This window comes from Heterocephalus glaber, unplaced genomic scaffold, assembly GCF_053883595.1.
Source record: "Heterocephalus glaber isolate CG9 unplaced genomic scaffold, H.glaber_assembly_v1.0 deba00001600, whole genome shotgun sequence".
Classification (NCBI taxonomy): domain Eukaryota; kingdom Metazoa; phylum Chordata; class Mammalia; order Rodentia; family Bathyergidae; genus Heterocephalus; species Heterocephalus glaber.
Genome location: NW_028258372.1, coordinates 3388830 through 3406022, shown reverse-complemented (window position 1 = coordinate 3406022; position 17193 = coordinate 3388830). Strand labels below are relative to the sequence as shown.

Below are 17193 nucleotides of genomic sequence, written 5' to 3'. Positions count from 1 at the left end.
GCCTGTGAACTAGCAGAAAGAATCAACAGTGGGATCTCTTCTTATTGAAAAGCTTCTGCACAGCAAGAGAAACCACCAACAGTGTGAAGAGACAACCCACAATGTGGGAAAAAAATCTTCACCTGCTGTTCCTCAGACAAAGGTCTCCTACCTAGAATCTATAAAGAACTTTAAAAACTCAAACCTCCCAAATTTAGAGACCCAATCCAAAAATGGGCATCTGAAATGAACAGTAATTTCTTGGACAAAGAAGTAGAAATAGCAAACATATGAAAAAATGTTCAACATCATGGGTCATTCCAGAGATACAAATGAAAACAATGCTGAGACTCCACTTCACCCCAGAAAGATTGGCTGCTATCATGAAATCAACCTATAGCAAATGCTGGCGGGGCTGTGGGGAAAGAGCAACAGTGCTCCACTGCTGGTGGGAGTGCAGACTGGTGCAACCACCATGGAAATCAGTATGGAGCTACCTCGAGGAACTAGGACTGGGAGTCCCATTTGACCCAGCTATTGCCCTGCTGGGTATCTTCCCCAAAGAATTAAAAGAATCATACCACAGTGATATATGTGTGCCCATGTTTATAGCAGCACAATTTGTAATAGCTAAAACTTGGAAACAGCCCAATTGCCCATCAACTGGAGACTGGATAAAGAAAATGTTTTTTTAAATAAAATGGTGTACTTTTCAGCCATAAAAATTGAGAAATTAGAGACATTTATAGCTAAATGGATGCACATTGAGGCGATACTCTTAAGTGAAATGAATAGGACACACATATGTAAAAACTGAATAGTTTCTCTGTTGTGAGAAACTAAAAGTGTACATAAGGACTAAAATGTATAATAGATAATGTGAAATAGGAAGAAAAGGGGCCAAGGGAAAGGGGTAGTGGGAGGGGTAGGGGAAAGGAAAGAAGAGAATGGAATTAGTTTGAAAAAATGGAAACAAAGTCTGTGTAAATAGGGAGGGGTAGAGGGGTTGAAGGAAGGGCAGGGGAATGGGGAAAAATAAACCAAGAGAGATTATGTAAAGGTGCAATTTTCTAATGATGAATGTCATTATGTTGTATAGCTAAAATGTACCAATAAAATTGATTTTAAAAAAAGATTTGTTCCTCTTGGTGGTTTTAGATATCACTAGGGGCCCGAGGGACTTCTACATAAGTAGTAGTAGTCTGTGAAATACTGGATTAATCATCTTTCTGTCACTGTAGCAAATTTACTTGCTGCGGGCTTCTTTAAGAGAGGTGAATTTGGCTCACATCTTGGGAGTTTTAAAATCCAAGATTGGGCAGCCCCATTGGTTTGGCCTCAGAGGAGGGCAGCTGATGTAGACCCATTGTGGCAGATGCGCTTGTAGAAGTGGATCACATCTCAAAGGAGGAGGAAGAGAGGGGAAGGGGGAGGGAGGGGGGAGGAGGACAATGAAGCCCTCCCACAATGCTCCAGGTTTGAGAAGTCCACAGTGCCTCCCTCTGGACCAGGCCTCCAATGACAGTTGACCCTGGGACAATGCTCAATTAAATGGTGTTCAAACCATAGCGGATGCCATTCAGTCACTGAAGAGAGTGATGCATCTGGACCCCTCTACCATAAACATGTTAAATGAAGAGAAGGCCATTTAGAACAATGTGTAGGCAGCATCCTACTTACTAACATGAAAAATAAAATAACTTTAAAAAAAGGTCTACAAATATATGCACAAAACAGTTCACAGTAATTTCAGAAGTTATTGAAGTAATTAGAGAAGTGGCACAAAGTAAGGTGAAACAAAACTATCACATTTTATTTTGTACAGTGCATACTGTAAGCTGTGTCCTTTTGAAATGAAAAATAAAGACCATTGAGCTACCTGGCCGGCATATTATAAGCAGGTTACATACGATCAATCGCAGTACTGGAAATGCTGTCTAATATTTCCCAGCACAGCTTAAAAATGGATGTGTTTAGAAATTGGTTAGGTTGGAGCTCATGGCAAATGCCTGAGGTCAGTAAATCTCTATGAAAACTACCACTTGGGAACTTGAGCTGTTTTAGAACTCATAATTCTTTGGCTAAATTAAAAGGCCTTGTTATGAAAATAACAGATTTTCATTTCCTCTCTAATTTTGTACCTCTTGGCAGTACAACCTTTGTTTTGCTGTAAAATGTTTGAAAAGGAAATCCATGTACACACTGAGTTTTACTTTCCAAAATGAGTACAATTTTTATTTTGCCTAGAGATTGTAGGACTCTGAGACATCGGGATATTTTGGGAAGGGACCTTCGGGGCGTGTGCAGAGGGTCTTTGGAGCTCCCGCCGTAAACACCTAAGTCACTCACTGGAGTAGCTTGCTCACAGTCGTAGAGCAGGATCTTTAGTGGCGGACACGCGGGAGCCCCGGTCCATATTCGCGACACTCGTACACGCGCGCCACCTCGTGGGCCCTGCCGGTAACTTCAGCGATTGTGCTAGCTACGTTGCAACTTGGATTGTGAACAGGGCCTATTAAGGAACAGTACAGTATGTATCGCAGCTCTGCTGGTTCCTTTCTCCAGTGAGGAGAAAGGGGTGAGGCTGTTGCCAAAGGGCTGTATTTGGTCAAGAGAAGGGGTTTTTACTGGAATTCTTAAAAGACTACTTTTGTTCTTTTTGAAGGAACAAAGGAGTGTTGTTGCTATAAAAATCATACCTTTCCCCTCTTGACTGTCTTTAAATTTTTTGAGACATTTAAGCAATGCAAAGAAGTGTACGGATTACTATAAACACCCCCTAAAGAATATCCAAAATTGACAAGCATTAACATACTGTAATTATTAGGGGCCAAGGATTTAGCTCAGTGGCACTGCGCCTGCTTTGCAAGCAAAAGGTCCAGAGTTTGATCCCTGGTACCGCAAAAAAAAATTGTAATTACTGCATAGACATTAACATAATACTTCATACTTTTTAACTAAAAGAAAAAAACCTAAAGATGAAGTTCTTTTAAAATTGTTTATTTAAACATTTTTACTTTTAATTAGCAGGTGGTAATTGTGTATATTTATGGGGTATGATTTGATGTTTTGATATATGCCTGTATTGTGGAATGATAACATAAAAGCTACTTATCCTAGCCATCATTGTCACATACTTGTTTTTTGTGGTGAAAACCCCCTTAAAATCTTTTTTCCCAAGTCTGAAACATACAATACAGTATTATTAGTGATAGTCACCACGGTGTGTGTGGGGGGGGGGTGGCAAGGGATCTCTGAAGGGAATTTCTTCTGTCTAAATGAAACTGTGTCCTTTGAACTAATCTCCCTGTCTCTTTCCCAACAGCCCTCAGCCCCTGCAAGCCACCACAAGACTCTCCATTTCTGGGAGTTTGACATCTTAGGTCCCACATATAATAAGTGAGATCATGCAGTATTTGTGGCTGGATTATCATATTTAGCAAATTCTTTTCTAGGTTCATCCATGCTGTTGCACATAATAACAAATTTTTCTTCTTTTTAAAGTCTGAGCTGTATTTCCTGGTGTATGTCTACCATATTTTGTTTGTTCATTAATGAAGCTTCTTTGAACCTATCTCTGACCTAATGGCTCTTCCTAATTTCTCACTGTGATTAATTTGGTGAATATTCTTATGATCCATTTGGAATATTTTGAATTTTATTAAGGATTACTGAATACCTCCTGTGTGCCAGGTACTGGGTTACACATCTGTGATACATCAGGGAACAAAATGGACAAAAACTATTTCTCTTTATGAAGCTTACATCCTAACAGGGGGAGACAAATAACACTTGCGTTTCTATTAGAAGAGTTCTATGGGAAGGAGTTTAGAGTGGGATAAGAGAAACCAGAATGGTGTGTGTGGCGTGGGAAGTTTTCAGTATAAAATGGGCCATTGGGATAAACCTCTGACAAGATGAGACAGCAAAGACTCCAAGGAGGGAAAGGACCCGGCTTTGTGGTTTTCACAAGGAACAGTGTCCAGTGCTACACACAGTCCACCTGGCGCTGCTGCTCAGCAGAGGCCGGTGTGGGTGCACTGGAGGGAAGGAAGTGGGACAATCAGAGAGGAGTCTGAAGAGGGGATGAGGCAGTGGGGGGCCCAGGACCCTGGATCATGTGGAACCTCCTGGACCATTGTCACGACTTTGGCTAAGAAAAATGGGAAACTTGCAGGGTTTGGAGGAGACAAATGGCCCCATCTGACCAGCGCAGCACTGAGAGTTCATCCTGGGGAGGCAGCAGCAGCGTGAGGGAGAGCAAGGAGGAGGCTACTGTGATAATCCAGGCCTGGGCGGAGAACTGCTCGGGTTCGAAAGGAAAGCCAGAACGATACTCTGGCAGATTAAATTGGGAGTAGCAGGAAAAGAAAGGAGTCGTGGAAGATTCTTTCATTATTGTTCCTGAGGTGAAATTCGCAGAGCATAAAATGAGCCATTTTAATATTTGCGACTCCGTGACTGTCTTGTACATGCACAGTGATGTGCAGCTGTCACTTCTGTCTGGCTCCAAAATATTTTCATTCCCCCTAAGGAAATTCCATGCCCGTAAGTAGTCAGCAAGTAGTCACTTACCATTGCCTCATTTCCCAAGCATCTGGCAGCCACCGATCAACTTTCTGTCCCTTCAGATGTATTCGTTCTGGTATTTCATGTAATCATGGAATCATACAGCAGGTGATCTTTTGTGCCTGGCTTCTTTCAGTTAGGATAAGGCTGTCAAAGTTCAACTATGTTGTAGCATGTGTGGTGGCATGTAGCCTTTTTATGGCTGAGCACCGCTTCACTTCACGGATGTACACCGTGTTGTGTGTATTCATTCATCCACGGATGGATGTTTGGGTTGTTTCCATCTTTGGCCTTTGTGGTAGTATTGCTGTGTATTTACATCTAAGTATTTGTTTAAGTACCTGTTTTCAGATCTTTTGGAAATACACCTAGGGGTGGAATGCTGGGTCCTGTCGTGAGTCTGCGTCAGAGGCCGGACCATTTTGCATACTTAGCAGCAGTGTCTGAGGGGCCCAGATTCTCTACATTCTTGCCAACTCTTCTCATTTTCTGTTCTGTTTTTAAGTTTTTATTATAGCAGCCCTGGTGAGTATGCTTTCAAAGGTTTTAGCTCCCAGTTGTCATAACTAGGAGAAGAAAGGCTGGGGGTGAAATAGAATAGGTTGGGATGATGAAGAAGAAAGTAAGTGGAGGAGGAGGAATGAGTGACTGAAAGGTTCTCGAAGATGCAGGACAGCGTGGAGAGCACAGGCAGCTCGCTGGGAACAGCGACATGGAGTCCGGCTTCACCACGTTCCAGATTCTGTCACAGAGGGAGAAAAGGGGCAGCGGGTGATGGGGAAATAAGAAGCCTTTTTTATTTCCTTGTTTTATTTTTTATTTGGGAGAAATGATAGTGTTTTTTATATATGGAGAGGGGGTGGTTACTGAAGAGATGTCTTCGGGTAGACGGGAGGGAGGCGGGTGTACGTGTCCAGGTGGAGGGACCGCCTTTAAATCCAAGTGTGGCTACTTCATCCTTGGCAGTGGAAGGGACGGCAGCGCTGTGCAGTCCGATCCCGAAAAATGAGAAGACGGGCTCTGGGGGTGTGGAAGTGGAGGAGGAAGAAGCCCTTAGCCGAGGGGAGCCCGAGGTGGAAGGCGTGGGAAGCGTGGGGAGAGGCCAGGAGGACGGGGCGGCCACTAGGGCAGGGAAGAGGGGAATGAGGGCTTGGAGCACGGGGACCCACGCGCGAGGCAGGCGTGAACTTGACGCTTGCTTTTCCCCAGCCCCACTTAACCGCGCGCGCGCGCGAAGTATGGGAGTTTGGAGGGCTGGAGGACGAGCGGGCGCGAGAGAGGGGTTGACCCAGATCGCTCTGATGGGGAGGCGCCGCTGGGCTGGATCTCATCTCCATCTCGGCGCCTCACTCGAGCTAGGCATGTGCTCCTCCACTGGGCTACATCCCAGCCCGTCTTGGACGGAAGAAAGAAACAGCCTCGGGGATGGAATCTAGTGATGGTGGTTACCGGGACCCACGGATTGCAGATCCCTGTAGGGGCAAGCAGTGGTTCCAAGCGTGAGAAGAAAGACGCTTGTGGCCGAGAGTGGGGGGCGAGGAATTGAGGCTGCGGAGAGTCTGGGGCTCGAGGCTGAGCAGGGGGTTCAAGGACCTGAGCCCCAGTGTGCCCGGGAAGGTGGGGTGTGTCTGTGTCGACAAGTAGCACTGGAGGCAGTGACAGCGAGAGAAACGGAGCTGAGCTGGGGGACAGGAGGTAATCGGGGGACTGAGGCATATTGGATGATCGGTATGATGACACCGGATGGAAGCTGGAGACTTTGAAAAAGGGAAGGGAACTGAAGGGCCTCACAGCGGCAGCGGGAGCAGGAGGCACACCTACGCCAGTCTCCTCTTCCAGGGGCACCCGGTCTAAGGGAGAGAAAACGGCTTCCCCCGCAGAGGACTGCAGCGGCCCCCAAGGGCAGCCCGGGTGCTGTCGGGGCGAGCATGGGGAGCCTGAGGCATAGGTCCTCAGGCACACACTGCGGTGTTGTTTCGTGTGTATGCAGCTTTCTAAAACGCCCATGCAGTGTCTCAAACCAGACTCTTCCCCCATGATCGCAGTTCTCTTCCTGAGCATAACGACCCGTGCCCTAAGAGGATCAACTGCCGCATGCTAAGTGCAGCTGCAGCAGAGTCCTAGCACACGAAAGGCGTTCAGGACCTGTTTGTTGAATAAATTAATATAAATATTATTGTCAGGTTGAGATCAAGAGGATGTGGCAGAGGCTTAGAGCTTTGAAGGGGATATTCTGTTCCCCATGAGGGCTCTCTTATTCCGTCCAACAAATATTTATTGAGAACTGAGTACCAGCTCCCTGCTGGCGTTGAACAGGAACGATGATGCAGTTCATGCTTTATTTGTGGAGATTAAATGTAAACGGGTACAATTCATTGGCAGGAGACTAGATTTTGAAATGAAGAGACTTATGGATGATTGAGAGTATTTGCATTAGGCTCCAAATACTATGGAAAATCTTATTCTGAAGGGGACTCATTCTTATTTAGGCACAGCTAGGCCTTTTTTCAGTCCCATCACACTGGAGGAAAGTGTGTGTGTGTGTGTGTGTGTGTTGTTTAGATGTTTGTGTATGGATGAGTGGAGTGGGAGAGGAACACTTCTTCCCACTAAGGTTGAAAGCCTAGTATGTTGAGTATGAAATTATGGAAAAGTATGACGCTTTCTTACTAAGTATGAACTACCTTATTTTGTAATTCACTAATTCCATTCCTATAGACCAAGGAGTACCATTTGGATAAGCGAATTATGGAGTTTATCTGTTTAAGGAACAAAGAATAAACAAGAATGTTCTAGGTGTCCTTAGTGAGGTTTTGGTATTGCTTTTCTGTGAAACAATCTAGAGACTATTTTGTTTCTCATTCAAAAGTGTCTGCAGGAGAAATGAGCAGGTAACTGTTGGACTTGGAGACTGGTGGGGATCTGGGTGAGCTGCAGGGACACCAGCTCCTGGGCTCCATCTCTGGGCTCTAGTGCCGAGTGCAGTCCTGGAAGGGCCAGGTCTTTGGATTTTTCAAATCAGAAAACTAGATTTTAACATCCTATTTTTTTAAATGTTGAAAACTAATTGCACCATGTGTTCAACACAACAGAAGACATAAGTATTCATCCTGCAGGCGGCTAGTTTTATAGATCATCACCAAACACATGATACCATTTATGATGTCTAATAACAGTCAGAGCACTTGAGACCTGAATCGCACATATGCAAGCTAACCTGCTGATTTGTGCACTTGTATGCAGTTGCTCCAATCTTCCCATCTTACGCTTTCTCTGTTCAAAGCCTCCCAAGGCAGCACCTTCCAATACAACATCCTGCAAGGATGGCGGAGATAGAAATGGGACCATCGGGGACTTCCAGTGCAGCTGATGTGACCAAGGAACTAGATGTTAAATTGTATTTAATTGGAATAGACTTAAATTTAAAAGATCACATGTAAGCAGTGTTTACTAAGCCTTACCTGCAGGTCTCTGCATAATTCTCATCACCACAGAAACCCAAACAAGCATTAGTGAATTATTGAACCAAACCAATGTATGCCTTTGATTATCCAGTGGAGTGAGAAGGGAACACATTCACCTCAACCTTGGTGGGGCCCGTGACAAAATTTCCTAGCTAAATATTTGGAACTTATGAATAAAACTGACCTACCCTGAAACAAAACACGGTCATCCTCATATCTCTTACCCTGTGAAGTATTCCTTCAGAGTGGCTAAAAGGCCAGGTTCAGATTTAGCTTTCCTGGACTCACAGGTGTCTGCCCTGGAACATGGTGTTGGGAGGGGCCTTCTGTCCCCACCCTGCCTCCACCAGGCCCCACACATAGCCTTGTGCCTATGCCTGGAAAGAGTAGGACTTGCAGAACTGGAACTCAGGACCACTTAGGGGACACTTCCCTTGATCCTATGGTGCTCTACCTTTCTCCTTTCTCCCAAGGGGCTGTAACTGCATTTGACTTTGAGACATCTTGCACAGCTTTGTAGAGTTGCCACATAAGGTGAGCTCCTGTGTTGATTTGAGCATAAAGCTCCCCTCTGGGACCAGCACTGTGTTTGGTTGATGCCTCCTGGGACCCTGTGTGAGTGCCTGCCTTGTTGTCTACAAATTGAAGGATAATCACTTTTCTAAGTAGGCTGTGCTGAACACTTCAGAGGCAAATTAGAACTGAATTTGGCTGCTGCTTTTAAAGTATTAAAGAGCCTAAGTAAGGAATGGGTACAGATGTGACTTTGGCCAAAGGTTAATGAGGAGAGTTACTTCATTAAACTGCTTGTTTGGCATCACTAAACTGTTCTCTTCAATAGGCCTCGGAAGACTCTGGGCTCTGAGTAATCATTTATGCCAAAAAAATTAGAGAGTGGAAGATAAATTACAGATTGCTTTTAATCCATGTAAAAATCAATCCAATGAGTTCTCCGTGATTAAAGTCATTAGTTAAAAAAAGTCAAACATTTTAATGCTTAGAATGTGTATTGGGATTATCTTCATTTTGGTGAAACTTTTCAAATATTTTGTGCATTCTGATATTAAGGAAGAGAAAAGAAAAAGCCCAGTAGCCATGCTTTATGCACATATATATGTCGGGGGGATTTGAACAGTCTCAGCTGGAGGACAGCCTCTGAAGCTCATTTTGAGCATTTGATTTATCACATTTTTTTCTGGTTGGAGGCATTCACTCCAGTTACTGTCACTGGTGATAAAAGTCATTTTGTTACCACTTAAAAGAGTTGAGAACTACCCTCATGCCTCAGCTCCCTCTTGTGGTGAGAAAGAAGAACAGGAACATAGGTAGTTGGTGGAAGGGAAGAAATACAGTCTGGGGTGTAGACCTGCAAAGATGGAGGTCTTTTTTTCAGTTCTCTCTGCAGCTCAGGATAGTCTGGGAAATGGGTTCCGTGTTTTCTGCTAGATCTTTTAGATCCTGCAGAGCACTCTGATGACCACTTCTACTTAAGGGCACTCACATTTTACTGCTGTCTCCTTACATTCCTCCCTGTTGGAGCCACCTGTCATGGTTTAAAAGTATCTCGTTTGATTTTGTGCCTCAACAATAACACTATAATTGGAATTAATGTAAATATCTTACTTCTGAAATAGGTTTTCCCATATCACTCTTTTCATAAATTCAAATGCTTGGCAAACTTGGGGGAAGTTTTAGGAAGTGATAGTTTCTTACTCTCAGCGCTTTGACCTAATTTTGCCTCTGCCATCATCAATTTAAGTCTATGGACAGAGAAACCTTTGAAATGTTATTAGAAACCGAAGGCCATCCCTACATGCTTTAGATTCTTAGACGAAGTGTGCTGGAGATTAAACTGAATGTACATGTTCCTAAGGGACTCTGCATCGCTGGCCCATGCTGAGCTCCCCCAGCGCTGCTGCCCCCTGAATTGGCTGCAGAGGTGTGGCGGGATGGGTGGCTGAGGCTGACCATCTCCAGCGTGGGAGAAGACAGAGGCGCAGCACAGGCAGATGGGATTTGGGCTTAAAACTAGAGGTGAGAGGGCCGCTGTGTGGCTCAGTGATCCAGTGCTTGGTCCAGCATGTGTGAGGTTTGATCCCCATTTTGTTTGCAAAAACAAAATGCAAAAGTGGAAATGGGAGAGACAGGGAGAGGTGAGCAGCTCTCAGTGGTTCCCTCTGTTCTGTTTTGTGGGGTACAGAGTATGGATGTTATTTTGCTGCTATGGAATAATTAAAAGTCTACTTTTTTTCATTTCCTCCACATTTTAAATATTTTTTAGAAATGTGATAAAGATATCATTGAAAAAATAAAATAGGTTTGCTTGTAAGAAAAACCTAGATGAAATAGTTGCTTTTCATATGTATTTTTCTCTTAGCTCATTCTGGCTGCTATAACAAAGATACTGTTAAATTGAGTGGCTTATAAATAACAGAAATTTCTGGTTCACAGTATTAGAGGCTCAGTAGTCCAAGATCAAGGCACGGACAGATTAGGTTCCCATGCGACATTGGGCCTGGCTTCGTAGATGGCACCTTCTCACTATAGGTGCACGCGGTGGAAGGGCAAGCTCCTTGGGTCTCGTGTATAAGGGCACATGGCCTTGTCATGACCCAAAGGCCTGCACTCCTAATACCATGTCAATGGGGCATTAGGTTTCAACGTGTGGATTTGGAGGCGAATGTAAACATTCAGACCACGGAACATTTGCAAAGGATTTCTCTTTCCTTGAACCTCAAAGCAGCAGCTCTTCTGAGTTTCTTACTCCTTTGGACTCAGGCATTTTACTGCTGTACCTGTTAGTGTGTGTGGAGGAAGAGCGCCCTGGTGGTTCAGAGGAAAGCACTGGCTTTTTGGATATCTACATTTGTTTTTACAAAAATATATGAACTACTACTTTATAGAAAATTCTACCTTTTTTCTATTTCCCTCTCAAGAAATTCTTAATATTCTCCTGATGATGTCTGGATGTAGGTGTCATTGAGGTGGCTGTGATTCAGTGGGTTTCTTATCAAATCAAGCTGAGAACTCCAACAATTTCATTTAACGCAATTGTCTGAAGAATTTTTTACATCCATAGAATTCTGATTCAGTCAACGGGCAAGTGATTATTCATGGGACTTTGCATGGTCCCATAATGTTTCTACTAGGTTAATTTATTTGAGAAAAAGTCATACTTTTTTAGGGGGAAAATGCCAATGCACTTTTTGATCACTTCTCATTTCAGAAAAAGCATGGATTCTAAATCTATTTGAGTTTGTGCAAGACAATGAGAGGAGGCTATTCATCAACATTTAATATACCTGCTACCTCCAGCTTGTCAATCAATCCTTCAAGGAGGATGAAGGGAGACAGCACAGAGAGTGAGGATTGACCAGGAACTCCAAGAGGATATGATAACAACTGTTCCTGAAAAAGAGTACTTTGTGTACAAAGGCCTGGAAGCATGAGTGGGCTCAGTATATTGGATGCACTGCAAAAAGCTCTTTGCAAATAAAGCAGAAGATGTGGGAGAAGAAACTTCATGGAGCCCTGATGTGTTGGTTCAGCCTGATTGTGTCAACTTGGTTGGCTTGTGAGCTGTCAAGGGTATTGGTGGAGCGCACTTCTGGGTGTGTCAGGATGGGTCATGTAGACACAGCCTTGGGTACTGTATCTGGTGCCTCACCCCTTTCTCTCTGGTGCTGTTTTCCCACACTGCATCCTAGCCATCTTGAACTAAACAGCTTTGCTTTCTCATGCCCTTCTACTACGATGTTTCTACCTTGGAGCCAGTGACCATGGGCTGAAAGGGTGAAGATGTGGGATTGAAGCCAAAGAGAGACCCCAGGAAGTTGGAGATGCCAGGAATATGGACTGTCTGAAAATGAAAGCTGCAGTCTCTGAGCAAAGCCATCCCAAGAGAGAGGTGGTGTGGGCTACAAACCAGCAAGACCATGTAGGTGGAGGCTGCCCAAGCTCTGTGGAACTCAGCTCTCACCACTCAGTGCCTTGGATGCAGACATGGAGCTACAGGATTTAATGCTTGACCTCCTAAGATTTGGTCTTGCTTTGGTCTTATTCATTGGTATCCCCTATTCCTCCTTTTTGGAATGGGAATGTTTACCCTGTGCTGTTGTAACTTGGCATTATGTACCTTGTTTTTTGTTTTACAGAGGTTCATAGTTAAGACTTTGCCTTGAGTCTCACAAGAGACTTGGATTTGAAGTTTTGAAAAATCCTGGAACTGTTGAGTCTGTGAAGAAGGGATTATTGCATTTTTCCTTGCATCTCTAATAATTGTATTGTGTTAGGCAGAATTAATGACTTCATGTTTATTGGTTTAAGGAGATATGTTTGGGTATCATGTTGACAAGGAGTGAGATTTGATGATTAAGCTCGATTGTGTCAACTGACTGGTGAGCTACCCAGAGGATTGGTGAAGCACATGTTTAGGTATGTCTGGTGGATTGTGGAGGCATAGTGTATCCAGAAATGGAAATGCTGACTCTTGTACCCTGTATGGAGAACATTAATGCCATGGTCTTACTTTTATCCTACAGTGAGAGGAATGCCACTGATGAGTTTTAGAAGGAACTGAAGGTGCAGCTCAGTGGTAGAGGACCTACCTGGGATATGCAGGGCCCTGAGTTCCATTCCCAGCATATGAGAGAAAGAGGGAGAGGAAGAGAGGAACAGGGGAGAGGGAAAGAGTAAATTTTAAAACAGAAGTAATGTGTTTACAGTGTGGCTAGATGGTAAAATATACCTAAAAAAATTTTTAAAAGCCAATGGCATCAAGAAGTGTCAGAAGACGACATATAATTAAATGCTAAATCCTTGAATGCTAAATGGTTAGTGCAGAGATGAGTAAGAGAGAGCAGAAAAATTGTGATGGGCTGAAGCTATCAGAGGCATCTTCCTGAAGAGGAAAATATTGTTGCACTTTGAAGAACAGGTGGAAGAAAAAGAAGATGCCTCATTGATATTTAGTAGGGGGTTTTCATCGTTCGCAAAGACGGAGGCTAGTGGGAAATGGCAGTGAAGTCATCTTCCTGGTCAGGCTGCACCATCTCATTCCATATGAGGAGATGTAACTGGGCACCAGGGACAATTGAAGCAGTATGTCTTGAGTACCCTTGAGAAAGGATGTAGGGATAGAATCCTGAAATGAGACCCCAAATTAGGCCACATTGGCTCATCCCAGCCTGGAGAGATGAGCCTGATACCCTTGAGCTCCACAGCAGTCCATTAAGGGGCTTTGTGAATCCACTAAGTGTCTAGAACCTACTCTGCACAAGCAATGGCTGCACCTTCCAGGCGTTGTGGTTTCTGGGCTCCTGGTTTGCATGCCATATCTGCTGCTCTGTTTTAAAAGGCCAATGCCCACAGGGAGTAAAAATGTGAGTGGTTTTCTTGGACTCTCTTGATTCACAGCTACCTTTTGATGCTATCAAGCCTGATAAATGCCTTGGAGTCTTCTGACAAGTCAGATCCCTTGGATGTCAGCATGAATTTTATTCCTTGGGTTCACTTAGCTCTGGAACAAGCATTTAGCTTTGCTGGAAGTTATTTCTGCCCTTTCTAGACCTAATCATATGAGGGAATATAAATGTTACCTTTTTTATAAGTGGAAAATCAGTCATGAAAGGAACTCAGTCTAAGCCTAGAACACATTAGACTCCAAACAAAAGGAATTTTACTAATTTGTGGGACTTTGCCAACATTTCCAACCACTGTGAGATAATAATGAATTAGCACAACTAGAAAATATCTCAGAATGGAAAAAACGCTGCACTGGGGATACAGCAGTGAACAAAACAGACATAGTAACTGCCTTGTTAACTTACAAACTGGGTAGAGAAGGCAGGTAAACAAGGTGGCCACTGTTTTTGTTTATCGTACTGTTATTCTGAAGAGCCGGGTTCTGCTCTTTGGATGAGGTCCATTTCTTGTTCTATGCTAGTTGTGTGATTAAATCTTTTCTGAGTTAAAAAAAAATTTAAGCAATAAAATGTGGTAACGCATAGAAAAAGCAAAGAGCCCAAATAGTTTAATACAAAAGCACAGACTTGATTTAATGCATCTAAGAAAACAGTATCCTGCATTTGAAAAACTTCAAGTTTATTCCATGCTCCATAGACCACAGCGATACACAAAGAACTTCTCTTCCCACCTGTTCAGATTTCTTGGCACTGCACCAAATGATTTAGTCTGGACTTTGCAAACACCTACTGATGACCGAGCTGCTGTTACCATGGAGTGCGCAGCAGCCCTGTCCCTCTTTCTCCCTCTGTTTAGGCAGGATTCTTTTCCTTTGGCTGGAAAGCAGCCTTCTCTGTGCAGGTTGGATGCATATGGACATCTTTCCTGTGCCTGCAGCCCCAGGGTCAGCTTGAACTCTCACTGTAATTTCAACCCACAAGCAATACAACTCATCTTGTTTGGAAAAGAAAAGAGAGATAAACAGCTGAACATAGCTGTCCTCCTCGGTGTTGGCTACAATGCTCAATGAGGGGCCCACGTTTTTAAGGGCACATACTTGGGGAAATTCTGACACTGCAAGCTGCAGCCCTTTCTCTTCGCGCTTGACTTGGCTGATTTCCAAAGCACCGAGGCCAGCAATTGAGGGACTGAAATGTAATCGGTGGCAGTACATTTACACCACATGAAACCTTCTCTGCCTCCAAAGGCTCCAGAGGCTGTGGGAAGCAGCATACCAGCAACAGCTCCCAGCCACAGGACTCGTACAGGAGGGAAGATTTTATCGCAATGGTAAGAAACTCTGGAGTTTTCTGCAGACTTCATTTGTTACCTGGGAACGGACAGTTAGCATCTGTGGGTGAAAATGGCTGTTGGTACTGGGAGACTGAACAGCCACTTGAGCTCTGGGACGCTCGATTTTTCACTAGAAGAAAGAGAACATCTTTGCCAGCCAGAGCACTGATTTTTGAAAAATGATTTTGTGTAGGGTCTGTGGTGCCTTGTAATTAATAAGGACCATTTGCTGAGCTCTGCCAGGGAAGGACAGTCCCATGGTGACCTCAGACGCAAACCCTGATTAATGCAGTCTCTGAAGTGCACTCTTTCCTCAGAACGTAACTGTAATTTCCATTAGACTTCTTCAAAGAAATAATTGGCTGTTTCCTTGATATTTCCATGTGGGGGTATAAACCCATTCATGCTAAGGCAGCTTTCTTTACTGGCTGATGAGCTATTTCCTGGAAGCATTAGACATTACTGGAGCAAACTCTTAAGTGCTTTTTATATTTCTCCTTAAAACTATCATGTGCAGAGTGACAACAGGAGCCCACAGTTTAAAAAGGAAGTGATGTGTGACTTTGGAGGTTGTTTGATTCACTCCAGCGAAGCAGACATTGCCAGGGTGAGATGCACCTTCATGTAAATATGAGCTCTTCGGAAGAGGCTGTAAATTTCTCTACTGTCTGAGTGTCTTTTCCCAGTGCCTGTGCTCAGTCATCCATCCATGGTATAAGGGGGAGAGGGGAGACTGCAGGTAGAAGGAAGAACTGCTAACAATCGCACCCCTGAATGTTTTCTCTAAAGAATTAATGGTTGAAGGAATTTGGTAATAATAAGATTATGTAACATTTCAAAGAAAATAAAACCTATTATTGCATAGAGGGGATGTGTGAAATACTGTACTCTTCTTGGACTGCACAGCTGATGTGTGGGAAATAGTTCTCCTGTTTCTAATCCAGATGAATGAAGCCACTGCTGCTGAAGTGTGGGAATGTTTAGAAGTGGGTCTGCCTTTCCAACAGCTCAGGAAAGGGGAAATGGGGTTTCTAAGACTCTTTCCCTTCTCTTCCTGCCCTCACTCTCTGACCCTAGATCACTCGAGAGCACACAGACCCTAGAAAGAAAGCTGCAATGCCAAGATGAGGTGTTTCCCTCCTTTGTGCACATCCAGTGCCATGTATCATCCAGTACATTTTAGCGGCTCCAGCTCATTGAGAACTACAGACCTCACCTATTTCTCCTCAGCCAATGGAATAGATTAAAAAAACAATCAGCATGTGCAGCCTGAGGATGAAATTGTACCCTTTGTCCTTTGGCATGTTCGCCTGAATCCTTGAGGCATAGTAATTCGTTTCTTTTCTGATTAGCCTGAGCGCATTCCTGCATGGATTACCAAGGACCAGGGTGATCAGATAGAGTCCCCTACCAGCACCCTTTGCTCATGCACACACATAAACACTGTGACAGCCCTGTGCGATATTGACATTCAGAGAAAAGAAGGACCCGGCCAGGGCTGAGATTATCGAAATGTAGCAGTGCAACTGAAGAATGAAAGTAGCTAGGGCTCCAGAGAAAGAGGACTTTCCTTTGGAGTTGGGGAGCACTGTGATGTGGAGTGTGACTACAAGCTGTTTGCATCCAAGTCAGCCTCTGGAAATACTGACTAATTACTCCTTAGAGAGTTGGAAAGAAATACCCAGTTATACATTAAAATAAGAGCTCAGGCCTAAACAAGCTCTTCTTAATGACAGACACCAAAATGGTTAACTCTTTTACAGGGAAGAGATCCTAACCAGCTAGCTTTCTCATAAGGGACCCTAGTTCATCTTTCATTTTAGTAGGGACTCAGTAGGAGAGCATCGGGTTGGAAAAACAGTCTTTGATTGGAACAGGGGAGTGAATATATACATTAGCTTTTCATTAAGTCCCTTCCATGATGAAAAAAACCAATCATGTTTCTCATCATGCAAATGTGATCAAATAGCTCACTGTCAAGAGAAAAGACACTCTGTTCAAAACGCTCTCCTTGACCTCATTAGAATCAGGAGCATGTCAGCACTTGCTGGGTTTAAACCAAATAAGGCAGCCCTGCCAGAGTTCTGGCCTCTGATTACTTTTTTGTTGTTATTTATAAATGTAAAGGAAATGTAAATAATTAAATCTAGCCCACATGATTGCAAACAACTTTAAGTTATTTCAAAGCAAGGAAATGTGTGGATGTTCTCAAATAACATTTCACAAATATTAAGCTGCATGCCGTGTGTTTTTAAAACAGTAATTCTCATCATTGCCTTTGAGTAGATATTTTTAAATGATTGTCCTCCTTGTATCCAGGTAAGATGCACAGGAGTTAAGTGCTTTCTGGAGGTCACAAAGCTAGTAAGAGGGAGTGGCAGGGTGGGAACAAATGTAAGATGGCTCAGGAGGAGGGACCTGTTCC

General features: G+C 43.7%; 1 protein-coding gene across 5 annotated transcripts in view; it reads left to right on the top strand.

Moving 5' to 3' along the window:
• Nucleotides 1–17193, top strand: part of Pld5 (phospholipase D family member 5) — a 365640-nt gene that overhangs the window by 56750 nt on the left and 291697 nt on the right. For 2 of the 5 annotated variants that reach the window (XM_087194270.1, XM_087194271.1), the window contains exon 1: nt 11290–14765. The exons of 2 other annotated variants lie outside the window; for them this stretch is intronic. In XM_087194270.1, coding sequence (XP_087050396.1) covers nt 14763–14765 — 3 coding nt within the window. In that variant the 5' untranslated portion in view covers nt 11290–14762. Of the gene's footprint in view, nt 1–11289; nt 14766–17193 lie in introns of those variants that run through there. One more of the 5 variants, XM_021265541.2, reaches the window with a different exon arrangement.